This window comes from Panthera uncia (genome assembly GCF_023721935.1).
Source record: "Panthera uncia isolate 11264 chromosome B2 unlocalized genomic scaffold, Puncia_PCG_1.0 HiC_scaffold_24, whole genome shotgun sequence".
Taxonomy (NCBI): Eukaryota; Metazoa; Chordata; class Mammalia; order Carnivora; family Felidae; genus Panthera; species Panthera uncia.
In genome coordinates, this window is record NW_026057580.1 from 74,132,369 (window position 1) to 74,160,050 (window position 27,682).

Genomic DNA, 27,682 nt, shown 5'->3' on the forward strand with positions numbered 1-27,682 from the left:
ACGTTTTAAAAAAATGTTTATTTATTTTGAGAGTGTGCACTCGTGGGGGGAGGGGCAGTGAGGGGGGGCTGGGAGAGAGAGAGAGAGAGAGAGGGAAAGAGAGAAGGAGAGAGAGAATGAGAGGGAAGAGAGAATCCCAAGCCAGGTCTGTGCTGTCAGACCATGACCTCATGAACCATGAGACCATGACCTGGGCCAAAATCAAGAGTCAGATAGATGCTTAACTCACTGAGCCACCCAGGCGCCCCAACCCCAAACTAACCCTTAAGAGGCAGAATCAGTACTAGAGTGCACCTGATTATGCTTGTTTTAAGCATTCCTCTGCTCTAAGTAATACTTCCCAATAGAAGATCAAGATGCGGGGCGCCTGGGTGGCTCAGTTGGTTGAGTGTCCGACTTCGGCTCAGGTCATGATCTCACGGTCTGTGAGTTTGAGCCCCGCGTCGGGCTCTGTGCTGACAGCTCAGAGCCTGAAGCCTGCTTCGGATACTGTGTCTCCCTCTCTCTCTCCCCCTCCCCTGCTCATGCTTTGTCTCTCTCTGTCTCAAAAATAAATAAAAACATTAAAAAATTTAAAGAAGATCAAGATGCTTTCTGGTCCATAGTACATCATCATTTTAACAAGAGAAAACCTGCAACGGGTGCCTGGGTGGCTCAGATGGTTAAACAAGAGATAAACTTCAGAGGCTTTATCATTGGGGAACTTATTTAAAAACTGTTTCCCCCACTACACAGGTGAAATCAGCTTTAATGAAAATGGAGGAAAATATAAGAGTATGAAAAATGTTTTTACCATGTTGGAGTATTATCTTACATCCCCCCGTTCCTTTTTGATTTAACATATTCATGTTCCTTTATTACAAACAGAAATATAAATAGTTCATTAATATTCTTCTCCGAAAAATACCATGTTTATTTAGCCATTCTCGTAGCTTCTACTATTATGGCACTCTGAAATTTTTCTTTACTGTGATTAAACTTTAAGATGGCAGATGCATATATTTTAACTATGAATTCCTCAGTTTTATTCCCCTAAATCAAAGGTTCTGCACATTTTCCGGAGTATTGATACTTATTTTTACATTGCTTATCAAAACTGTTATATAATCTACACTCCCTTCATCAATTGGCAGAAATAAATCACAGACATTTCAAAACTGTGTCCAGCCGCGTTCATTCTACAAATTCAAAAGTGAAGCCCAGAGATTTGAATCTAGAACCCAGCTCTCTGGACTTCCAGTCAATTTCTCCCCCTGGATTCACTGCAACTGGCTATTCAGCAGCGAGGCCGACTCCTCCGGAATCTCTGCCCACTGCAGTCTACCCTCGTCTCGGGCTGTCGCCCAACTCCCGTGGGATGCCAAGGAACTGGGAGGTTCGAAGATGGCACAAATCACCAGGACCTATTAGCTAACGTAGGGAGTACACCTGTCTGCCCCTCCGCTGCCACAGGGTCGCAAACCGGAAACCGGAAATGGCGAAGTTCGTGGACGCGCCCAGCCGGCAGCCACCTCCTCCCGCTTGCAGCGACTTCGTCCCGCCGCGACACGCGTGGCCAGCTTTCAGTCTAGACTCATCGAGCGAGGATGTCGCGCTGAGTGGCTTCTCAGGCTCAGGCCCTGAAAAGCCCAGGAACGGGCCCCTACGTGTCCGTAGCGAATGCCAGAGCGGGTGCCTTCACCATCCCAGCAAATCCCAAGCGGCCGTGGGACGGGCGGCTACTCATCGCTCCGCTGGCCAGGCCTAACGAGTCGAAGGCGGAACTAGCGAGCAGGCGGAAGCCTCGTTCAGGGCTGTTGCTCAGCAGGCCGGGCCTGGCTTTGGGCCCCGGGCCTCCCAACCTGGGACTCTGCGCCTGCGCCCGTGCGGCCGCGGCCTGCTCTCCCGGCGCGGCCGCGGTCCCTGCTGCAGCGCGCCGCCTGGGTGGCTGGGCGGTCCATGGGCAGCAGCGAGGGCCACGATGACAGATTACGGCGAGGAGCAGCGCAACGAGCTGGAGGCTCTGGAGTCCATCTACCCCGACTCCTTTACAGGTGACTTCCGCGGCTGCGGGCCGGGAGCGGCCCGGGGGTGGAGTGGGATGGGCCGGAGCCCTCGGCCTCCCGGGCCAGGGATGGAGAAGGAGACAGCGAGGCCGCGTGGCCACTTCGCCCGCTACTCTTCATCTTCTTCTCCCGACGTGTTCAGGCACTTAGGGGTAACTGCACAGCTTTTCCCTTTCTCCGCTTACTCCCTGAAATCTGAAAGTCCAGAAGAGGCTGGCGAGGTCCCTGGAGAGTGTCAGGCCTGGAATTGAGTCGAGTGCACTTTGGTTTCTGTGTAACTTAAGCAACCCGAGATTTAGTGAGAAACACGAAAACAGATACTCCCAAGTGGGCGTAGTTTTTCCAGAGCCGCATTGGTGTCAGTTTTCACATTTTCACCTTTACTCGGGTAGAAGCTGTTTTTCATACGATGGTGTTTTAAAGTTTATGGGATTCAGAGTGCTGTTCTCAAAGTTACCCAGAATCAGTTCTGAGAGTAGTATTGTCCCTGGAGTTTCTCGTTTTCTTTATATTCTGGTATTCTGCAAATGCCCAGTGAATGATGTGGCACAAATTTTAGCTCCACTGCAAATTCACAGGTTTTTAGGAAGGAATATTAGACATCTAGCCTAGATGTCTCTTGCTACAAGCAAGGCATCTAGGAGGCGCAGGAAAAGTGGCTTGCTTTGCGTCTGGCTAGCAAGTTAGCGGCAGAGCTGGTACTAAGAGTTAGGTCTGAACCCCCTTTCCTGTTCCTTCACGTTGCAGACATGTGGAACTTGGGATCTAGCTCCAGCTGAGATAAGGGGGAGCAGAAGATTACTTGATAGGTTGGGCTAATGTGAAATACTGAGAGGCTCATTAGGTGCATTTTACAGGGAGAGAATTTTTCTGCATTAAGCCTTGCTTCAGATGATTTTGAAAGTGCAGCAAGACGACCATATCAATACGGCTTTTCTCCCTTTACACTTAGTGTTTGAGAAGTGATCAAGTAAAATTAACATGTGTGACCTAGGTTTGTGGGATTTACATTCCCCGTCCCTTCCTTTGACTGTTGTCCACCACTGATGGTCAGAATTCAGAATGTAAGGGATGTTTAACTCCAATCCCTCTCCCTTTCTTGTTTAGCTTAGTTTTTTTTTTTTTTTAGCTCCACCTACTACTTGCAACGGTAGCAAATTTTGTTCTGCTTTGCCAACAGGCAGATGTCTCTCAACTACCCCTGTATAGCTCCAGTCCTGTTCATGTTCTCTCTCTCCAGCAGTACAGCTGTGCTGTGAGGATGTTAAGGGGATGAGTGAAGAGGGGTTTGAGAGTGTCATTAACTGGGTGAGTGTGTATGGAGTCTGGCTCCCTTCTCTATCCTTGCTTATATGTCAATGTCTAAATAAAATAGAATGTAGGGTCAGTTGTCAGATATATTCTTAATTGTGACATTTGGTCATTTCTAGTACATTTGGAAATGTGATAGGCACTGTGTAGGCAGAGTTAAGAAAGCATAAAGATGTGCTATTCTTCTATGGACATAAGGTATCCCTTATTAAATGCCGTGCATAGAAGCATTTTAAAAAGTGATCCATTTTTAATCCTAAACCAATCTTACGGTTCTTTCAAATTGTACTAAGCTCTGATGTAGTTCAGTGTGTGACATTCTTGTCAGATGCAAAAGCGTTTGAGGAATCTGAGCCAGGGTAATGAAAGACAGTTTACAAATCTTTGATGCCTTTAAGTATTCTGCAGCATCAGCTGAGCCCATCTGTCTCTAATTCCTACCAGCATTCCTATAAACTTTGCAATAAGATGTTTTGATTTGTAGTTCTGCAGAAACTTTCCCTTATTCATGATTGTGTTGTTTATGAAACCTCTCAGGGAAAAGGCAGAGGAATTTGGAATACAGTGCTTTCATGTTTGATCTTTTGAAATCATGAGGATTTGCAAGGTTCACTGTTTTATAACCTTCTTTTGTGTTGATGATTTCATATTTTCCTACCAGGTTTAAGAAAGAGCTGGCTTGTGTCAGTTTGCCAAGGAACACTAATTGGCAGCTTTCTAATTTCATTTTGAATCACATTTAATGCTAGATTTGGTAAATGCTCAATGCTGTTGATTAAGGAAGTAGATATGCTTTTTTTTTCCCCCACTAGATAGCTTAGTGCTTGACAGAGAAGCCCTTGTTAAGCATGTCATGACCTCCTTGTGGATGCTTAAGAGGCACAATCTCAGCCAGCCTACAATCCTAGCCACATAGACCTAGCCTGGCCCCAGAATTTATTTGCTTGAATATTTGCAAAGAACTTTTGGTCCAGTGTTGCATTTGTTGTGAATTATAACAAATCGTAATACAGTTTCTTCTTTTTGCCTGTTCTGTAGCTTGATTGCACATTGATCCAATCCTCCTAACAACTAGTCTTCCAAAATATAAATGGACTCTTCTGATACCACATTCTCCTTCAGTAGTGCTTCACTTGACAAGGCCCTGCTAAGGTAGTAGAATTTGGTTATTTCCATTTCTGTATCAAAATCTGACTATGGGGAATTTTGTTGAAACACATTGGTTGGCTTCAGGCTAACCAAAAGTCAAGTTCCCTTGAATCTGTTTGGTCTTCAAAAAGGGGTACATAATTCTGTATTTGCTTATGTCAGTACCTCTAAGTAGTATCCATGAGCACATAACAGTTATAATTGCATCTTAGAGGTGGGGCAGTCATCTCTAAAAGTCATCTTTTAAGAGTAGTTTTTCTAAGACAGACGCTCCCTAAGAACCAAAGGGACTTATTTTAATATGGGCTGTCTGGTTCTTTGTGAAAACCTTGATGTCATTTGTGTATCCCTTTAGTGAACCTTTCAGCTACCATCTCCATTATTTCTGTCCTTAATTCTTTCCAGTTTACCATCATCTGTCCCACTGTCATTTAACATTTGTACTGCTCCTCCACTGGTTCCTTCTACTATGTGCAACAATCTTACTCTTTTTCTCAAAAATATTTTGATCCACTTACAGTAGTGGAAGTTGGTATTCTAGTGAAGGCTAATTTATATCCCTACTTACAGGAATGCACTGAAGTGGAATTATTCCTTCATGAGATCCTAGGTGCTGATGAATCATTCATCTTTGCAATCCAATTAAGTAACTTTCCCATCCCTTCATTAGTCTCCAGACTTGGGAATATCCATCCATCCATCCTTCCTTCCTTCCTTCCTTTCTTCCTTTCTCCCTTTCTCCCTCCTTTCTTCCTTCCATCCTTTGGATTAGGTTCAGCTGTGACAGAAAACCTCAAATAACAGTGGTTTTAAAAAGGTGAAAGTTTTATTGCTCTTGCACATAAAAGATAGTTGTATAGCTCCAGTCCAGGAATTCCTCCGGTACCCAGGCTGCTTCTTAGTTCCCTGTAATTTCTAAGATGTAGTCTCTGCCTCATGGTGAAGATGCTCACATTCCTTTCCAGGCAGTAGGATAGATAAAGGAATGAAGCGGGGGGGGAAAAAAAAGACCGCAGTTTCTTAAGGAAATTTCTTGGAAGCTGTCAAAGAACTTATTTGCTTCCATCTCATTAGCTGGAACTTTAGTCAGATAGTCCCTTGGTGAGGCCTAACTGGAAGGGAGGCTGGGAAATGTAGTCTTTATTCTGGGTGTTTAATATGCTCAGTTAAAAATGGTATAACTAGAAGATGAGGTGAGTAGATATTGGGGGATGTTAGTAGCGTTCTCCAATATGTTTTGTTGTTCCTGGATCACATTTTTTTTTTTTTTTTTTTTTTTTTTTTTTTCTGTAATGGCAGCTTCGTGTAGTGGATATTATTAGCTCTGTGTCTTTGGACAAATCATATAACCTCTCCAAGCTTTGGTTTCTTATGTGTTTAATGAGGAGTAATGTATGTGCAAATATTCTATAACTGTTACAACAAATATAAGATGCTCTTTACTAGAAATTTACCATCTTAGTTGCTGATTTTTTTAATGACGTAGCTTCATAATTCCTTGTCTTTTTTTTTTTTTAATGTTTATTTATTTTTGAGAGAGAGAGAGAGAGAGACAGAGCATGAGTTGGGGGAGGAGCAGAGTGAGAGGGAGACACAGAATCGGAAGCAGGCTCCAGGCTCTTGAGCTGTCAGCACAGAGCCCGACGCAGGGCTCGAACTCACAAACCATGAGATCACGACCGCAGCCAAAGCCAGACACTCAACCGACTGAGCCACCCAGGCGCCCGAACAGTTTTGATTTCCATTTCCTTCAACTGCAGGGGAGCATGTAAATACCATCTTTAGACTGGCCTCAGAAATTCCTCTTTCTGTCCATAAACTTTGTACCCCTGCAGTTCTTCATTCCAGTTCTTTTACTGAACATGCCTCTCATCGTGATTTCTCATGGATTGAGAATTTTTCAGCTTCTTGTCTGTCTTGCCACCTTATTCTATATTTGTCCCAAGGTCAGGCAGTTCAGTGATGTTCTTGCTAGCATGCCCAAGTCCTCATTTACCAAATATTTATTGTATACATTGTTAGAATCTCAGTCTAATGGGAAAAGACATCAGATAAGTAATTTACAACATAGTGTGTGATGATTCTTTCCTGGAGGAATATATGGCATGCAGCCAGAGCATTAAGAAAAGGGGAGATTCTTGATTGTTTTGGAGAACTGATGGGTGATGAGGAGCTAACAAGTGAATGGAACTGGGGGATGGGGCACAGCATGTGCAGAAGCAGGACTCTGTGAAAGCAAATGCATTCAAAGCAAGAGTGGCTTTGTATTACTAGAACATAAATAAGAAGTGAGAGTCATGGAAAGTGAGAGCTGTCGGGTAAGCAGAGGCCAGATTACAGAGGGCCTTGTTAGGGATTTAGATCTGATCTTGTAGGGCCAGTGGGGTCCATCACCCATTTCCTCCTGACAGAGCTACACAGACACATAGGGTACACTTTGTAGACACTGCCATGCTAGGCCTGGATCTCAATAGTTGGAGTGGCTTCACAAATAAAATAGACTTACCTTGAGTTTGTCTTGACCTCTCATGGTTGCTGCTTTTCTTTTTCTTTCTAGCACTTATTCCTCTTGTGTTTCTCAAATTTAGGATTCCTTACAAAGCTGGTGTTGGCCCTGTTTCTCTATTTTCTCTCTGGTGATCTCATTTAGTCTAATGGCTTTAGCTATCACCTCTGTGTGTTTGACCCCAAATTAAATTCAAACTCAACTCTCTAGCTCCATTTGCCAATTTCTGATTGTATATTGCATACTCACTGTCTCCAGTTGAAAGTTCCCTGTGTCATTTAAATATATCACCTCTGATTTTTCTTTTGTATTTTTTGTTTTTATTAGTGGCACTACCATCCTCTGACTGCAAATTCGGAATGTCATTTATCACCATCTTAGAGTCCTCCCTGTTTCCTGCTATTCCCATGGCTGCTGACCTAGTTCTGAACCTCATTAACCTTGCTGGGATGATTTTAATAGCTCTCTACTTTCATCCTGCCTCTAGTCTTGTTTCTGTCCTTCCAATTTATGCTCTGTTGCTAGACTTATCTTCCTACATTTAGAAGTACAATTCTGACCATACTGCTGCTGCAAAAAAAATTGTTATTGTCCACAATGAAACTTTCAACTGTATTTTTTTAGTATATGTGCTGCCGAAGCGAGCACATCAGCTGTATTTTTAACTAGTTTTCACCACGTATACGTTCACCAAATGGAATAATTTCTTGTTCCATATGTATTCCTTAAGCTTTCCCTCATTATGCCCTTGCTGCTGTGTTACTGTTGCCTACATTTTTGTCCATCTTTACTTACCAGTATGCCTTAATTCACAGCCTAGCTCAAATGACTTCTTTGGAATTTCTCAGCTGAAAAAAATATTTTCTTTTTACATGACACTCACTACTGTCTATTCAGTTCTTCCAGTTGCTAGCTGAATAACCTTGGGCAGATTATTTAAAGGCTCTTTTATCTCAGTTTCCACATCTATACAATTGGGATGATGCTGTATTTAATTGGCTGTAAGACATTTTTATGTTTTAACATCTCTGAAATATGAATTTTGTCTTATAATCAATTACATATTGTAGTTTAATTGGCAGATCTTTCTTTCTTAGTACATAAAGTAGGGTGCATCTCATACTTGGTAGCATCTTAAATTTGGTGAAATACGGTAACATTATAGAATCATGGCCTTGGTGTAAGAATTAAAGGATCTTTATGTAAATGCGTAGTATAACAGGCACAAAGTAATGCTTAATAAATGTTAGCTGTTGTTACTAGGAAACCCTTAAATTATAGCCTAATAGAGTCCTAAAAATGGTAATAAGTTGGGATATCATTGGGTTGAACCCTTATTTCTATAGTTGTTATGTTTACATTTTATGACATGTAAATGCTAAAGTTGGTCATGGAAAGAAATAGGAATGAAATATATCTAATATGTTTTGCACACATTTGTCAAAAAAAAGTAGGGTCAATCCTATTATTAAAGCTTTATTATAATTAACTTTCAGGGACTTTTTAGCATGGGCTGGACTATCTGAGGCCTATTAAAATAAATTTGAGTCCAGAAGGGCGCCTGGGTGGCTCAGTTGGTTGAGTGTCCGACTTTGGCTCTGGTCACGATCTCACAGATTGTGAGTTTGAGCCCCGCATCGGACTCTGTGCTGACAGCGCAGAGCCTGGAGCCTGCTTCGGATTCTGTGTCTCCCTTGCTCTCTGCCCCTAACCCACTCACATTCTGTCTCTGTCTCTCTCAAAAATAAGTAAACATTAAAAAAAAAATTTGAGTCCAGAGAGGCTTATCTTCTTGACAAATGCTTTTATAGTAATCTTAGGTGTTCATCAGTGCTTCAAGTACAGTACTTTTAAACTTCAATTAAAATGAAGGCATATGTCTTGAAAGCTTTATTGATCATGAATAATTAGGAAGGCTTCAGAAGTTCTTGAGTAGGAAAAGCTGAGTAGTTTCCTTGGTGACTTCTTCAGAGATCTCCTTGGCCTTTCATTTCAGAAAGAGTTTGTTGAGCTGCTACCAGCCTTGACAGGGGCCAGTGCTTCTCAGGGCTGGAGTGAGGCACAGGCTTTTCTCAGGGGCTCAGCAGCAATCACAGGTGGCCTGGATTTTTCTTGTTTACTCTTCTAATGTTTCTGAATATAAATTTAATTTGATTTTGCTTTTCAACTTTCATTTCATTGTTTTAGCGCTGTTGTTTAGCCGGAATTTATTGAATTTCTGGATCTGCCAGGCACTGATCTAGGAGCTCTCATAGTATAGTATTCTAGTGGGGAAGAGATGTAAACAGATACTGTAGTATCAAGTAGGCATCAGGCTATAAAATGGTATATAACACTTCCTTATTTATATAAATGTTGATTTGCACTTCTTGACTTGCTTAACAAATTGTAAACAATTTGATGTTGGATTCATGGCTCGTTTTGTAATTCGGTGAAAGATGGTAGAGACTCAATAATTGGTGAATCAATAAAGTTTGGTGCTAGGGATGATGGGGAAGAAAGAGGTAGAAAACACAAACTTTAACAAATTAATATTTACTGTTTGTCATGGAGATTCTGAATTATATCTTAGAGTATATAAGTTTAAAAATTAGTGATAATACTGAATATCAGTGGGTAGTTTCTGATGAAAACATCAAACTTTTTTTGTCATTCCATTTTGGAAGTTTTTAGAATACAATTTTCTATGTATAGATGGAAATTTTGAAGTAAAAGGTAAACTACTTACTTTAATTGGTTTGATAAAACTCCAAGAGTGTATCTACTATAGGTATTTTTTTTTTTTCCAAATTAAAGGTAACCCTAGGTTTAAATAGAAAATTTATGAGTGTTTTATCATTTGAATGTTCTGTTTAGTCTGTATTTGTGGAAGTGGAATTACAGACTGGGATGTTTCCAGAACCTGGTAGTGATATTTTGCTAATAAATAAAAACATTTGCCTTAGGAAGCATCTTAGTAACTTAATCTCTGTGTATATTTTCTTACAGTATTATCAGAAAATCCACCCAGTTTCACCATTACTGTGACATCTGAGGCTGGAGAAAATGATGAAAGTAAGTCCAACCAAAAATACTTGTGGTTTTCCTAAGTCACTCTCAGGAATGTAGTCCTGGATTATATGTAGTCAGGATTATAGCCCTAAACAAGACTTCGAATGCACACATATTTCAGTGATTATGTGGTATTCCATTGAGCGACTTATTTTTCTATGATTGTTTCTCCTCTTTGGGCATTTAGATTGCTTATTGGACATTTGCTGTTATAAAATAGACTGAATAAATATCTCTCTTCATGTTTTTCTCTCTCTTTTTAGGATGGGTGTTGTACTGATGTTTAAATGTGTATATACATTGTGCTCGCTTCGGCAGCACATATACTAAATGTGTATATACATAAAGCCAGATAAAAGCCAACTGTAGAACTAAGACAAAGCAGCTATAAAACCAATAAATTAAAATTAAATAGATTGATTTAAATGTGGCAGATGTTGGGGGAGCATCTGAAGTTCATTTCCACTTTTAGTGCAGTTCAGTTAATATTGGAATTTGGTAAAAACTTCATGTAAGTTGGTGTTAACCCCAAGGATTTTTTTTTTTAACATTAAGTTAGTCAATTAAAATTCTACCACTTCCATGAACAGTCAGTAATTTTAATGGTATCATTTGATACAACTACAATGATACCACTCAAATAGTGGTATCATTTGATAACTCTAAATCTGTCTTGTACAATTGAAAATGAGATTAGCACCGAGATATTACTAAAGTCTGAATTAAAAGAATGTTGGATATAGTCATTTACTTATATATGTATTTATCTATATGGGTTTTATGTATAGAATCTCAAATACAACATGAGTATCCTTTTATATTTTGTTTGAAATGTAAATAAATACATAGAAGATACTTTAACCTGTCTTTTTAAAAATGCTTCTAAGGTGGGGTGCCTGGGTGGCTGTCAGCTGGGTCTCCGACTCTTGATTTCGGCTCAGGTCATGATTTCGCGGATGTGGGATCAAGCCCCATGTCGGACTCTGCTCTGGGCATGGAGCCTGCTTGAGATTCTCTCTCTGTCTCTCTCTCTGCCTCTCCCCTACCTCCAAATAAATGAACATTAAAAAAATACTTCTATGATACTTTAAATATCCCCAAAAGGAAACAGTGATCTCTTTCTGATGGTGGGATTATTATTGATTTTATTTTTCCCTTAATGTATTTCTAAATTTTCTATAATGAATATCTATTACATCATATAGTAAAATCAATAAATATTTTAAAAATTTCTTATTCTAACAATAAAATTAGAAATATGGTAATTAAAAAAAGAGAAAATGCCAAAAGACACCGTATCCTTACTGACCTGATAACGGTGTTTCTTATATCCATTGACTCATAAAATTCTTTTTTGACATCATACACAAAAATTAAAAGAAAATCTCAAACCTGCATATTTTAAGGTTTTTCTTTTTCCCTTTCATGGAGAGGAATCTGGATTTGAGTTAAAATTATCAAAATTAGGTTTTAATAATCAAAATGTGAGTTATGGGGGCACCTGGGTGGCTCAGTCGGTTAAGCGTCCGACTTCGGCTCAGGTCACGATCTCGCGGTCCGTGAGTTCGAGCCCCGCGTCGGGCTCTGTGCTGACCACTCAGAGCCTGGAGCCTGCTTCCGATTCTGTGTCTCCCTCTCTCTCTGCCCCTCCCCCGTTCATGTTCTGTCTCTCTCTGTCCCAAAAATAAATAAATGTTAAAAAAAAAAAAATTAAAAAAAACAAAAAACAAAATGTGAGTTATGGCGTATCTGGGTGGCTCAGATGGTTGGGTGTCCGACTTCAGCTCTGGTCATGATCTCACGGTTCATGAGTTTGAGCCCCACGTTGGGCTGTGTGCTGACAGCTCAGAGCCTGGAGCCTGCTTCAGATTCTGTGTCTCCCTCTGTCTCTGCCCCTCTGCCACTTGTGCTCTGCCTCTCTCTCTCTCAAAAATAAATAAACTTAAAAAAAGAATTAAAATGTAAGTTATAAGAAAGGTAAAGTATAGACAAAGGATCATTGTGATTAATAAGTTTTAACACAGAATGTTAAGCACTGCTGCTTAGTTGCAAATTGGCTGGTGGAATTGAGAATTCACCAGACTGGGCTGTAGAGAGATACGTTGCACTGATGTGCCTGTGAGAATCTCACTCCTATACAAGTGTCAGATGTATGCATGACACAGGTGAAAAGAAGTGACAATGTATAGATGAGTCAGGTTATAAGTGTCTCAGACAACCTCTCAAACCATCCAGTTCAAAACCATGTCATCTAGCAGCAACCACTTAACAATGCCCTGCTAGCATTGTGCAGATAGAAATAAAGACTCCAGGGCTAACACCAGATCTTCTGCCCTGGGAACTGGCTCTGGTAGGGCCTGACAATGAGCCCAAGTTAGTACTTCTTCTTTTTTTCTGTTTGTTTTCGTTTTGTTTTAGATTCAAGTTAGTTAACATACAGTGTAGTGTTGGTTTCAGGAGTAGAATTTAGTGATTCATCACTTATATATAACACCCAGTGCTCATCCCAACAGGTGCCCTCCTTAATGCCTATCACCCATTTAGCCCATCCCCCCCACCCACCTCCTCTCTATCAACCCCCAGTTTGTTATCTATATTTAAGAGTCTCTGATGGTTTGTCTCCCTCTCTGTTTTTATCTTATTTTTCCTTCCCTTCCACTATGTTCATCTATTTTTCTTAAATTCTACATATGAGTGAAATCATATGAGATTTGTCTTTCTCTGACTTATTTTGCTTAGCATAATATACTCTCGTTCCATCCACGTTGTTAGGTAGTACTTTTTCTGTGTGTTATATTCTGTGCCTTTTGTTTGTCTTAAGGAGGATTTATTTATTTATTTAATATTTATTTTTGAGAGAGGGAGAGAGAGACAGAGTGTGAGTTGGAGTTGGGTGCAGAGAGAAAGGGAAACAGAGAATCCAAAGCAGGCTTCAGGCTCTGAGCTGTCAGCACAAAGCCCAACGCGGGGCTTGAACTCACAAACCACACGATCATGATCTGAGCCGAAGTTAGATGCTCAGCCGACTGAACCACCCAGGAGCCCCAAGGAGGATTTCAAAAAGAGAGGCTTTTATTCATTCTCTTTCTTAGACATGCAATATGGTAAAATACTCGTAAGTAATAAATGTATTTCATGTGTTAGAGGTGATTTTTTTTTATTCCCATGATTTATTTTCACTTATCTTTGTGGTATATGTTATTTATCCTAGATTATCTGTCTGATTTCATAGTAGCCTTGTTTTTCTTTGCAGGAAAATCTATTGTGCTACTTTTCATTGACATATTGTAAATTAATGATTGATTCAACAAAGATGGTGACTTCTCTGCACTTTACATTGTAAGAGATTCATTTTCAAACTCTTATGTCTTTAGCTGTCCAGACTACCCTCAAGTTTACATACAGTGAAAAATACCCAGATGAAGCCCCTCTTTATGAAATATTCTCCCAGGAAAATCTAGAAGATAATGATGTCTCAGACATTTTAAAACTATTAGCATTACAGGTAAGGAAATAAGTTTTGTAATAGCATTTTTTTTAACTGGCATTAAAGAGTATACATTAATTTTAAGAGTTAGAAAATGCTATTAAATATGTATAACCAGTACACTGAACAGGGAGAATTTGTGATGTATCTGTTTCTCTCTCCCTCTCTCTCTCTCTCTCTCTCTCTCTCTCTCTCTCTCTCTCTCTATATATATATATATATATATATATACATACATATATATATTCATATATATATATATATTCACAAACATTTTTAGTTTTTGTGTCTCATTATACATTTAAAATTTGAGTAAGAAAAGTTGTGCCTATATCCTGGTTTGAAACCCAGTCAGCCTCATGACTTATAAAGTATATTTTTAAATGTTTCTTTATTTTTGAGGCAGAGAGCAAGTGAATGCATGTGGGGGGGAGGGGCAGAGAGAGAGGGGGACAGAGGATCTGAAAACTGTCTCTGCACTGACAGCAGTGAGCCTGATGTGGGCTCGAACTCACAAACCAAGAAACCATGACCTGAGCTGAAGTGGGACGTTTAACTGACTGAGCCACCCAGGTGTCCCCTCATGACTTTTAGTTAATAAAATATCTAACAGGTACTTTAAGTTTAAATGCAGTTTTGATGTGGTTCTCAGAATTTCCAGTCCCATGTGTGGTTAAAAATTCTGACTTTAAAAAAAACTAAAATTCCCAACGCCTCTGACCTGTTGCAGGCTAGTTGCTTGTAATCTGGGATGAGGACTGGTGGTTGTTTTGTTTTGTTTTCTTCTTATCTTTCCTTCTCCCCAAGCTTACAAGCAGCAACAAGGATTTATGATCCCTCTGAGGTGGGGGGTGGGGGGCGCGGGTGTATGGAAGAAAAAATGGGTACTGGAAAGTTCTTGGCTAGTTCTATGGTGGGATAGGCTACCTGCAGTCTGGTTTTAACCAGTATTTAAAGCTCTCTCTTGCTTGGGTCAAGAGTTTTCATGGGTTCTTCAAAGTAGGAAGTAGGGAGGACAAGTAAAATCTTAACTCCACCATGTTATAAACAGAAGTCCTAGTACTGTTTGTTTCTTCTAACAAGAGTTGACAGAAGCCCTGTCTATACCTTAAATGTGACTGGTATATTTCAAGGACTGTTTGCCCTCTGAATGCTGATATTTGAAAAATATCTGGAGCTATTAGAGAATGAAGAGTAAAAGAAGATATATTAAACATGAATTTATGCTTATCCTGGGCTGTGTTCACTCTGCCACTCAGTATGAAATTATACTAATTCTAATATTTGGCTTAAAATGCTTCATTTTAAGACATTGCAGAGAACCTGGGATATATGCTTGCTTATATTCAGTCATATACTAATGTAAGTTATTTGATCTGAGTGATTGCTTTCTGTGTGTTTTATATTTTTATACTCCAGCTCCTTCCTTTCAGAAAAGTTTTGATCTCTTTCTCCTACTTAGCTGAGATCAGATGTATTGAGGGAATATTTGTACTTTTTCTCTCAAAATAGTATTGATTTTTAGTTATCAAAATAATAAATTCATATTATTAAAGCTCCAGAAAATACAGAAACTCATGAAGAAGAAAATTAAAAATACTCTTCATCTTCCCAGTGAGGTAGAACTACCTATTAACATTTTGGTGTGAGATAGTTCCAGACTTTTTTTCTTATGCTTCTATTCATAATACCCCTCTTCTACCCCAATTTAAATCATTCTATACATAATGTCTCATAATATCCTTTTTTTCACATAACAATATATGTGGGTATCTTTCCATTTAAGTAAACATGTATATGAATCATTTTTGATAACCGCATAGAATTTCACTATATGTGTAATTACACACATCTTTTTTGAAACAACTTAATTACTTCTCATTTTTGCCTGATTTAATATTTAAGTCTTTGAACATTCTTTTTAAAAAATTTTTTGTTGTTGTTAATTTTTTTTTTAATGTTTATCTTTGAGGGAGAGAGAGAGGAGAGCACGAGTGAGGGAGGGGAAGATAGAAAGGGAAACATAGAATTCAAAGCAGGCTCCAGACTCCGAGCTGTTAGTACAGTGCCTGACGCAGGGCTTGAACCCATGAGCTTTGAGATCATGACCTGAATTTAAGTCAGATGCTTAACTGACTGAGCCACCCAGGCACCCCTTAAATTTTTTTTTTTTAACATTTATTCATTTTTTGAGAGATAGAGACAGAGTGTGAGTTGGGGAGGGACAGAGAGAGAGGGAGCCACAGAATCCAAAGTAGGCTCTAGGCTCTGAGCTGTCAGCACAGAGCCTGACATGGGGCTTGAACTCACAAACCGTGAGATCATGACTTGAGCCGAAGTCGGACGCTTAACCGACTGAGCCACCCAGGTGCTTAAATCCTTAGAGCAGAGTCTCCATTGAGTCCTTAGTGCCTGGCACATAGTAGACACTTAGATATTTTTTGAATAGATGAAAAGAGTATATTATTGATGAGTATACTAGCTCAGTGTTTTCTATAAGTAAGATTACTGGATTAAAGGTTATGCCTACTTAATTTTATACACACTGCCAAATTAACCTTCAGAATGATTGTACCATGTTATGATCTCATTGTAGCCCTTGAGGTATCTGCCTCCATCTGCTAACATTAGATTTTTTCATTTGGAAAGAAAAAATGATGACAAGATGGAAGATAGTGTAGAATCATAATTTGAAATTCTTTAGTTAGTAGTGATAGGGAAATCTGTTGTGTGGCTTCTAGTTTTCTAGTTCCATGAATGATTCTTTTTTTTGCTTTTCTTTTTTTTTTTAATGTTTATTTTTGAGAGAGAGAGCACGAATGGGAGAGGGGCGGGGGTGGGGGGGGAACAGAGGGTCCGAAGTAGGCTCTGTGCTGACAGCCATGAACCCCATGCAAGACTTGAACTCACGAACTGTGGCATCATGACCTGAGCTAAAGTCGGACGCTCAACCAACTGAGCCACCCACATGCCCCTTTTTTTTTGCTTTTCTATTGGAATACTTAGGTTGTTAAAAAAGAGATCCTACTGGGATTTGTTTTTGAAATGTATTAAGCATTAGATTAAGTGACTTAAGGCAAACACAGTCCTCCCTATAATAGATTTTATGATCTGGTGAGGAATGTGGACTAGCACATTGGAAATTATTATTCTGTGTGAAAAGTGCTGTGATGGGTGAAGTACAAGATTATAAGAGTGGACATAGGCTTGAGGCACTGGAGAAGCTTTCAAGAGGAAGAGTTTGCCAGGCAATAAAGAGTAGAGTTTTAAGGTAGAGGAGCAAGCTTGTTAAGTGTCATGTAAGTGAGAGAGAAGAGCTCATTATTTCCTTCCAGAACTTCAGTCATACTAAATTTCTTGAGCTTAGAAATTTGGGGTTATTGATACTATATGATGGAACTAAAGCGATTAATTCCCTAAGGGTCTTTTGAACTATTTTAAAACTATGGTCTTGCTGCCGGTGGGTTTGGGAAACTATTGAGGGGTTTTAACGAAGAGACTGACAAGATCAGTTTTGGGTGTGTACTGAGTGGCCAGAGAAGTTGATGTCAAGGGTGACAAGACCACAGGTTTTAAGAAAACCTGTTAGGATTTTCTTGTAATATTCCAAGTTGAAGTTGATGGTGTCCTGGGTTAGGGTAATAACCCTGCTGATCGAGAACAGTAGGCAGACTTAAATGATATTTAAGAATAGATTAGAGGTGGTGATAGAATTTATGATGTGACGTGAGTGTTCATGCCGGGTGGATGGTTGGTTCTCTGAGTTAGAGAACCCAAATAGGTTTTTTGGAGAAGATGATGGTTTCAGTGTTGACATGCCTTTGGGACGTCATATTGCTGTCCACTGGGTAGTTTTAATATGGATTTGGTCTTTGGGAGAGAGGTTTGTTTAGTGTCAGGTTTAGAATAGTTAGCATGGACAGACACACCATAAGAAAAGCTCCAGGGAAGAGAAGCTGGCTTGAAGCCTTGTATTCACAGAGGGCCCAGGAGATGAAATACCTACTCAGATGCTGCTGAGTCCAGCCTGTCAAAGGAATGTTTGGAAATCTCTTCTGCTTCTAGGATTAAGGTTCTGGCTTGTATATTTTGGAATTTTTTTTTTTTTTTTTTTGCATGTGTGTTTTGTTTCTGTGGATAAGCAAGGTATCTTGTTTTATTTTATTCTGCTTTGAAATGACCACCTTCCGGATAGCTTTTGAATTGCAGTTGACCCTTGAACAACACAGAGGGTTAGGGTCACTGACCTTCCACACAGTCGAAAATCTGCGTGTAACTTAGGACTCCCCCAAAACTATTAACAGACAGGAAGCTTTAACTATAACATAAATAGTCAATTAATGCATATTTTGTATGACATATGTACTACATGCATACTATATTCTTACAATAAGCTATAGAAAATTTTATTAAGAAAGTTATAAGGAAGACAAAATACATTTACAGTACTATACTGTATTTACTGAAAACAAAAATTGCATGTAAGTGGACCCATGCAATTCAAACCTGTATTGTTTTAAGGGCAACTATAGACCCCTTTCATGAGTTGGAGAGCTTTTATATTTGATTTTAAGCCATGTCAAACTGAAGAAAAAAAAGGTAGGTAAAGATAAATCACAAAAGTACCTACATTCTTTATTTATATTAGAAAATCACTTTGGCCTCAAAGTTCAGTTTATTCCCATAGCTCTTAAAGTACCTCAAAAGATCTAAAATCATGAAAATATGCTAGAAAACTCATATTACTAGCTGCTGTAGGAAAATGTTTTCTGAATTCCACCTACATTTATGATTATTTAACAGAATTTAGTAAAATGTCTGTTTTAGGTTAGTTGTAGCAAATTACGTATCTTTTAAAATTCAATATATAATTATTCATCTACATGTATATCTGTGCTCACTTCTTAAATGATCATTTATCCAAGTGTCTGGACTTATGGTGCAACTGAATTAGTAATCATATTATAAATGTATGGGATTTAGTGATAACAATGAAATATTTTTCATTGTTTAATTTTTTAAATTTTTCTGAAAAGCATGTTTCTCACTACAACCTTTGTTTTGTTTCTTTTGGTTACATAGGCAGAAGAAAATCTTGGTATGGTGATGATCTTTACTTTAGTGACAGCTGTGCAAGAAAAATTAAATGAAATAGTAGATCAGATAAAAACTAGAAGAGAAGAAGAAAAGAAACAAAAAGAAAAAGAAGCGGAGGAAGCTGAAAAGGTATATTATAAAGCTGGGTTTTCTTTCATTATTCTTTTAATCTGTTTTTTTTGTTTTGTTTTGTTTTGTTTTGGTTAGTTGGTGGGTTTGGGTTTGTTTTTGTTTTTGGAAATTTCAGTACATGTTTTGGCAATCACAAAATAAAAGTAAATTTTATTTAGGCTTTACTAAGTAAAATGTTAGAAGTCCCTCACTGCATTGGTTACATAGCATGAGTAATTAATTAATAATCAGTTATTAAAGGTTAGTAGAGCTCATGCAGGTAAAATTGAGAACTATACGTTATTTTTTTATAAGTTACAATTCTGTTATAAATTATAAATGTCTCATCTGGCCGCATGTCTTTTTTATTTTCTAAGCAATTATTTCATGGCACTCCTGTTACAATTGAGAATTTCTTAAGTTGGAAGGCCAAGTTTGATGCAGAACTCTTGGAAATTAAAAAGAAACGAATGAAAGAAGAAGAGCAAGCAGGAAAAAATAAATTAAGTGGTATGAGACTCCCTCCCCAAGACTTTCCCTTCAGTTATCTAATTCTTACACAGCAAGATGATCACATAGACAAATTTCTTTAAGAAAAGAATGTACTTAGGGATCTAGGACAAAAAGAAAGCATTCTGTCTGCATGATGATATTTCTTTGTTTATAATTATAATTAATTTTTGTGGCTTATCTTTGATCTAAATATTACAATGGATAGATCATGAGATACAGCTGCTATATGACCTTCAGAATCTGACAGGCATTAGGAGTGGTAGAGTCCAATGCATTTGTTTTTCTAGGACTCTAAAGCAGACTGGGTTTTCACTTCTTCCATTTTAATGCAAATACATATCACATGCTTCTTAGCTACTTACTGAGTTGATACATTTATTAGAAGTTACAAAAATAAGTTTTCAGACTTGTTTTCTTGGATTATTATACTTTTTAAAGGGTTTGGGAAGATGGAGGAAAATTTGGAAACATGGGAAACTATGGAACATAGAGGAAAGGTATGTTTAAATTAAACATACTTATTTCTTTTAGGGAAACAGCTATTTGAAACAGACCATAATCTTGACACATCTGATATCCAGTTTTTGGAGGATGGTAAGATAATACTAAAATTCCATGTGTGTGTAATCCACTATTTTTAATATTAAACCATGAAAATCAAAGTTCTAACTTAGCGTAAAATTTTTCTCCAAAGACTATAGTCAAATACATTTTGAAGAATAAATTGTAATGTTTTATCAATTTATACACTAACCTATAGCAATGTATTTTTTAAAGTTTTCTGGTAAGTTAAACAACATCAAAGATAGCCGTAAATAGCTATGGTTACATTCACCTCTAATAACTAGTAAACCAGGCCTCTGTAACACCCGATTTACTCAAATTTCTAGTATCAGAAATCTGTGGAAACTGTATTTCATGGTCATGGGACTTTATAAAAACCTCAAATCTGAAACTCCTCATGCCTTCTAACCAAAAATCTTAAATTTCATACAATTCTTACTATCCGGAACATTTAGTTCCTTGTGCTTTCCTTCTTCTTTTTATCTTAGACTTTACTCCTTTTCATTTTTCTGTCCATCCGTTATTCATCCATACACAGATATTTATTGCACCCCTAGTATAAGCTAAGCATTGTCCTGGTTCCTGTTCCTGGACTAGCTCCTGGAAAAGGTTAAGAAGCAATGTTGAGGTACCCCTGGGGTGGCTCAGTCAGGTAAGCATCTGACTTCAGGTCAGATCATGATCTCAGGTCATGATCTCATGGTTTGTGAGTTCGAGCCCCACAGTGGACTCCATGCTGACAGTCTGGAGCCTGCTTGGGATTCTATCTCTGTCCCTCCCCTATTCGTACTTTCTCTCTCTCTCTCAAAAAATAAATAAACTTCTAAAAAAATTTTTTAAAAATTTTGTTGTGGCCTCCCTGCTAAATCATGTTTCTTTTTATTTTATTTATTTTTAATTTAAATCCAAGTTCGTTAACATACAGTATCACAATAATTTCAGTAGAATTTAGTGATTCATCACTTGCATATAACACCCAGTGCTCATCCCAACAAGTGTCCTCCTTATTGTCCCTCACCCCTTTAGCCCTTCCCCCCACTCAACACCCCTTCAGAAACCCTCAGTTCTCTGTATTTAAGAGTCTCTTATGGTTTGTCTCACTCTCTGTTTTTATATTATTTTTGCTTCCCTATGTTCATCTGTTTTGTATCTTAAATTCTACATATGAGTGAAATCATACAATATTTGTCTTTCTCTGACTGACTTATTTTGCTTAGCGTAATACAGTCTAGTTCCATCTACATTGTTGCAAATGGCAAGATTTCATTCTTTTTGATCACCAAGTAATATTCCAGTGTGTGTGTGTGTGTGTGTGTGTGTGTGTGCGCGCGCGCGCGCACGCACACATGTGTACACCACATCTTCTTTATCCATTCATCAGTTGATGGACAGTTGGGTTCTTCCCATACTTGGGCTCTTGTTGATTATACTACTGTAAACATGTGCCTTTTCGAAACACCACTCCTGTATCCTTTGGATAAATACCTAGTAGTACAATTGCTGGGTCATAGGGTAGTTCTATTTTTAATTTTTTGAGGAACCTCCATACTGTTTTTCAGAGTGGCTGCACCAGTTTGCATTCCCACCAGCAGTGCAAACGAGTTCCTCTTCCTCGGCATCCTTGCCAAGATCTGTTGCCTGAGTTGTTAATTTTAGCCATTCTGACAGCCGTGAGGTGATATCTTGTTGTGGTTTTGATTTGTATTTTCCTGATGATGAGTGATGTTGAGCATCTTTTCATGTGTCTGTTAGCCATCTGGATGTTTTCTTTGGAAAAAGTGTCTGTTCATGTCTTTTGCCTGTTTCTTCACTGGATTATTTGTTTTTTGGGTGTTGAGTTTGATCAGTTCTTTATAGATTTTGGATACTAACCCTTTACCTGCTTTGTCATTTGCAAATATCTTCTCCCATTCCATCAGTTGCCTTTTAGTTTTGCTGATGGTTTCCTTTACTGTGCAGAAGCTTTTTATCTTGATGAGGTCCCAATAGTTCATTTTTGCTTTTGTTTCCCTTCCCTCTGGAGACGTGTAAGTTGCTGTGGCCAAGGTCAAAGAGGTTGTTGCCTGCTTTCTTCTTTAGATTTTGATGGCTTCCTGTCTTACGTTTAGATCTTTCATCCATTTTGAGTTTATTTTTGTGTATAGTGTAAGAAAGTGGTCCTGGTTCATTCTTCTGCATGTCGCTGTCCAGTTTTCCCAACACCATTTGCTGAAGAGACTGTCTTTTTTTCCATTGGGTATTCTTTCCTGCTTTGTCAAAGATTAGTTGGCCATATGTTTGTGGGTCCATTTCTGGGTTCTCTATTCTGTTCCATTGATCCATGTGTCTATTTTTGTGTTAGTACCATACTGTCTTGGTGATTACAGTTTTGTAATACATCTTGAAGTCTGGAATTGTGATGCTTCCAACTTTGGTTTTCTTTTTCAGCATTACTTTGGGGTCTTTTTCTGGTTCCATACAAATTTAAGGATTGTTTGTTCTAGCTCTGTGAAGAATGCTGGTGTTATTTTGATAGGATTGTATTGAGTATGTAGATTATTTGGGTAGTATCAACATTTTAACAATATTCTTCCAATCCATGAGCATGGAATGTTTTTTCCATCTCTTTGTGTCTTCAATTTCTTTCATAAGCTTTCTATAGTTTTCAATGCATAGATTTTTCATCTCTTTGGTTAGGTTTATTCCTAGGTATTTGATGCTTTTTGGTGCAATTGTAAATGAGATTGATTCCTTGATTTCTCTTTCTGCTGCTTCATTATTGGTGTATAGAAATGCAACCAATTTCTGTACATTGATTTTATATCCTGTGATTTGGCTGAATTCATGTGTCAGTTCTAGCATTTTTTTTGTGTGTGTGAAGTCTTGGGTTTTCCACATAGAGTATCATGTTGTCTATAAAGAGTGAAAGTTTGACTTCCTCTTTGCCAATCTGGATGCCTTTTATTTCTTTGTGTTGACCGATTGCTGAGGCTAGGACTTCCAACACTATGTTGAATAACAGTGGTGAGAGTGGACATCCTTGTCGTGTTCCTGACCTTAGCGTGAAAGCTCGTGGTTTTTCCCTATTGAGGATGATATTAGCGGTGGGTCTTTTCTATATGGCTTTTGTGATCTTAAGGTATGATCCTTCTATCCCTATTTTATTGAGGGTTTTTATCAAGAAAGGATGCTGTATTTTGTTGAATGCTTTTTCAGCATCTCTTGAGAGGACCATGTGTTTTTTATACTTTCTTTTATTAATGTGATGTATCATATTGATTGATTTATAGATATTGATATGTCTGCATCCCAGGAATAAATCTCACGTGATCGTGGTGAATAATTCTTTTAATGTATTATTGGGTCCAGTTGGCTAGTATATTGTTGAGAATTTTTGCATCCGTGTTCATCAGGGAAATTGGTCTGTGGTTCTCTTTTGTAGTGGGGTCTTTGGTTTTGGAATCAAGGTAATGGTGGACTTGTGGAGTGAGTTTGGAAGTTTTCCTTCCATTTCTATGTTTTGGGACAGCTTCAAAAGAATAGGTATTAACTCTTCTGAACCATCCAGGTTTCATTGATCCGTTATACTTTTTTTTTGATTTTGCTATCATTGATTTCTGCTCTAACATATATGTGTTAAGTCCCTGGCTGCTATTTCTTCCTGTTCTTTCTTTTGGGGTGAATTCCTTTGTTTTGTCATTTTGGAGGAAGAAGAAAAATTAATAAAATAAAAAAATTAAAACAAGAAAAAACAAAGGAAGTTAGATCCTAGGTGTGTTTTGGTCTGCTTGTTGAAAGAGGCTTGATAGATTAGGGACAAAAGGGAAAGAAAAAAAAAGTAAGAAATTTAAAAATGAAAAATAATTTGTGTAACAAAATAGAATAAAATAAGATAAAATGAAACATAATAAAAAATTAAAAAAAATAAAAACAAAGTAAAATAAATTTTTCTCTTTCCGCATCTAAGAGAGAGAAAGAAAAGTAAGAAAAAAGAGAACTATTTAAGTAAAAACAGAAACAAAGAAAACGAACAAATAAATTATAACCATCCAACAATGAAACGCTAATGAAACTCTAACCAGCCAACAATGAAACTTGTGCTTTTCTAGGGGATGTGCTTGGAGGGCATTTGGCGGGGCTTGATGTAATGGCTCCGTTCTCCGCTAGGTGGTGCTGCTTAGGCTACTGGGGTGGATCTGCGTGGGTGCTCCTGGGGAGTGGAATTGGCTTCAGCCAGCTCACTAGTCTCTGGCGCGGGAACTTTGCATTCTCACCGACCTGCCATCAAAAACTCCTCCTGTATCTCAGGCCTCCGTCCACTTCCTGCCTCTACCCTGGCTGTTTGTGCTCCACCTGGCAGGCACTTCCCTCCAGAGTTTTATCTCAGATTAGACTGTGTTTCAAAACCGCACGCTTGAGAGACTCCTGTGGCTTGGACCTGCACTAACTCTGGAGGAGGGTCTCACTGAGCAATGGCTGGGTGCCTGCTTACCCCCAGAAGATGTTCGTGCGATTGCACGGCTGCAGAGGTTCAGAGATTAAGGCAAATGCAACACGCAGCTAGGGCCAGTTTTCACTGCAGTCTGGTGTCTTTGTCCCAGTATCAGTGACTGTGACTGCTCTCCAGGGTCTGCTGGGATCTTTTGCTTATGGGGAGGTGATATGGCTGCTACCAAATGTTCTCCAAGCAGGAGAAACACTTCTCCCTGTGTGGGACACAGGCCCCTCAGACTGTGCTGCCTGCTCCTGGGGATTCGCCCTGCTTCCTCACCAGAACAATGCCAGGCACGGAGCTCTGGAACTTGAGATTCTGCGCTGCACTGTTAACAGAATCCTGGTGGTATTGACACCCTCTCCTTTCTCCCCATCAAGGGTTTAGGTGAACAGATTTCTTATTCAGTCCCCTGCGAGTATTTTCACTCTTTTTCTCTCTAGCTACTTTCGGGGGAGTGCTTTTCTTGCACAATCCTGATGTGCTGCACTCACCCCCTTTCTTTTTCTCTTCTCTCCTCTCTCTGCGAAAATAGCTCCCTACCTTGCGTGGCTTTTCTCTCCCCCTGTTCACCTCTCCTGTACCACATACCTGCTGATTTCTGTGGGTTACTTTCTGCAGATTGTTGCATTAATCCTCAGATAAATTTCCTAGGTGTTCAAAATGATTTGGTGCTGATCTAGCTGTGTTTCAAGGACTGAGACAAGCTCAGGGTCTTCATGCTGCTCTGCTGTCTTAACCCTTCCACCCTAAATCATAGTTTTTAACCTGAGCTGGACCCTTAGGACACTCAGCATTTTGTTTTGTGTATTTATTGCATTCTGGTTCCAAGATATTTGTTAGTCTCAAACAAACAACTCCCCCCCACCCCCCAAACAAACAAACAGACCCAGCAAGGATATCCTCATCTATCCCCCTTGCATGTTACTAGCTTGTTTTTCTCCTCTGTTATTGAGAAATTCTGGAACCAAAAAGCTGTGTGTGTCTCAGTCTCTCTTACACTTTAGAAGTTTTACTGTCTTCACTCATTCTTGACTCCTTACTGTGTCTAACAGATCAAGTATCTCTTCATATCCAATCACTCACCAAAAGCTGTTTCCTCCTGATGTGGAGGTTTTATCATTTTTTACCTGGGCGTGTGTTGTGGTTTCTTACATTGTCTCCCTGCTTCAGTGTCTTTCTCTTTTACTGCCTTTAGTCACCGCCCCTGAGCTGACGTTCCTAAAACTGATGTGTAATCATGATACTTTTCTCCTTAAAATCCTTTGAGGATTCTCTGTTGCTTAGAGGAAAAGGTTGACCTATACAATCCTTCTGTTTGGCCTTCATTTATGATATCTCTAGATATTTTTCCTCAAGAATCTTTTGTTCCGGTTAGAAGTATTCAAAGTCTTATTTTTCTTTCTGCCTTTGCATATACTTCTACCTATAGTTGCTTTATCTGGCCCCTTTTCTTCTTAGTGAGTTCAAATTTATTTTAAAGATATTTCAGATGTCATCTGTTCTGGGAAGAACTTCCCTGCCTCTCCCCGAGAGAGTGAGTTATTCTTTGGCCTGTACTTAACAAAAGTAGATTTTCTTAAAAAAAATTTTTTTTTTAACATTTATTCATTTTTGAGAGACAGAGAGCATGAGTGGGGGAAGGGCAGAGAGAGAGAGAGAGAGAGAGAGAGGGAGGGAGGGAGACACAGAATCTGAAGCAGGCTCCAGGCTCTGAGCTGTCAGCACAGAGCCCAGCATGGGGCTGAAACCCACGGACCGTGAGATCATGACCTGAGCTGAAGTCGGACGCTTAACAGAATGAGCCACCCAGGCACCCCTACAAAAGTGTATTTTATTACTCAGTTGCTCATAGGCATGAAGCAAGACTCAATGTCAGTGGACTAGAGTCTCATAGGAAAGGAAGATGAAGAATTTTTGGTGATTTAAGTACTGTAATATCTGACCTTTATGTACTTCAAACTGAAAAGTAAAGATGTTTATTGCAAGGCCTGTAGGACTCAGACATTTGGAATTTGAGAAAGGCATACTATTAGTTATAATGGGAACTGAGTGAGAGTGAAGATCAAGTTATACCTATCAATTAAATAGCAAGTCGAGTTGAGTTTGGTGATGTATGTATCTGCCACTGTTGGAAGAGATAAACTGGTACAGGCACCATTGTCAGTAATAATCAACTTTGTAAATCCAGGACATATCATCATCTCCAACTTATAAAATGCCACATCATAAATAACTCATTCTAGGAAGGCTTTTTTTATAATGGGGTTTTTTAGAATTTGAACTGGAAGCAGGAAGTTGTTTTTAAAATGTGTCTCTTCTGAGGTGCCTGAGTAGCTCAGTCAGTTATGTCCGCCTCTTGATTTTGGCTCAGGTCATGATCTCATGGATTGTGAGATTGAGCCCTGCATCGGGCTCTGCGCTGACCATGCGGAGCCAGCTTAGGGTTCTTTCTCTCCCTCTCTCTCTGCCCCTCCTCCGCTCATGCGCATGCTTTTGCTGTCTCTCTCTAAATAAATAAACATTTAAAAAAAGGGGGTGCCTGAGTGGCTCAGTCTGTTAAGCGTTCGGCTTCGGCTCAGGTCATGATCTCGTTTGTGGTCCATGAGTTAGATCCCCGCATCAGGCTCTGTGTTGACAGCTCAGAGTCTGGAGCCTACTTTGGATTCTGTTTCACTGTCTGCCCCTCCCCCGCTCACACTCTGTTTCTCTCAAAAATAAATAAACATTAAAAAAAAATTAAAACTGTGTCTCTGCTGCTTAGATCATTGTAACTATGATTTGCAGTAGTAGTTTCAGATTTCATCACTGGCATCTCGCTGGCACATTTAGAAGTTTGTTTGCTATTGCCAGTGCGTTACATCTTTTACTCCTGAGCATAGGACTGAAGGTGAAATGTTTTGTCTTTTATAGCTGGAAACAATGTGGAGGTAGATGAATCTCTGTTCCAGGAAATGGATGACTTGGAGCTAGAGGATGATGAGGATGATCCGGACTACAATCCTGCTGACCCAGAGAGCGATTTGACTGACTAATGGACTATCCGCATCCGCAGAGAGGCGTGACTGCCACAGCATCTGTGGCTGTGCTGAGGTGTTGATTTTTCTTTCTTTTTTTCTAAGAAAAAATAATTCTCAGGAGAATATTCTTCTGATAGCTTTCATCATTGAACTTAATAAACTGACCTTAAAATTTCAAATATAAAATGTTGAGTCCCTCTTATTGTTAGGAGTAAGGTCATATATATATAAAATCATGTAGCGTTAGAGATCCAGCCTATAACACTAAGACTAGAAGACAGTCTGCTACTGTGTACAGGTGTGGGCTCATATACAAGGAGTTGTAATAACTTGGAATTTTTATGTGGGAGGCAGTGA

At 39.0% G+C, this 27,682-nt stretch overlaps 1 protein-coding gene across 1 annotated transcript; it reads left to right on the plus strand.

Moving 5' to 3' along the window:
- Positions 1-1,579: 1,579 nt before the first annotated feature.
- RWDD1 (RWD domain containing 1) lies at positions 1,580-27,511 on the plus strand. The gene is made up of 7 exons (XM_049654210.1): positions 1,580-2,033; positions 10,000-10,065; positions 13,437-13,567; positions 18,632-18,775; positions 19,135-19,267; positions 19,802-19,864; positions 27,219-27,511. Exons 1-7 carry the CDS (start codon positions 1,961-1,963, stop codon positions 27,338-27,340), a joined length of 732 nt encoding a protein of 243 aa, XP_049510167.1. The 5' UTR covers positions 1,580-1,960; the 3' UTR covers positions 27,341-27,511.
- The last annotated feature ends 171 nt before the right edge of the window (positions 27,512-27,682 follow it).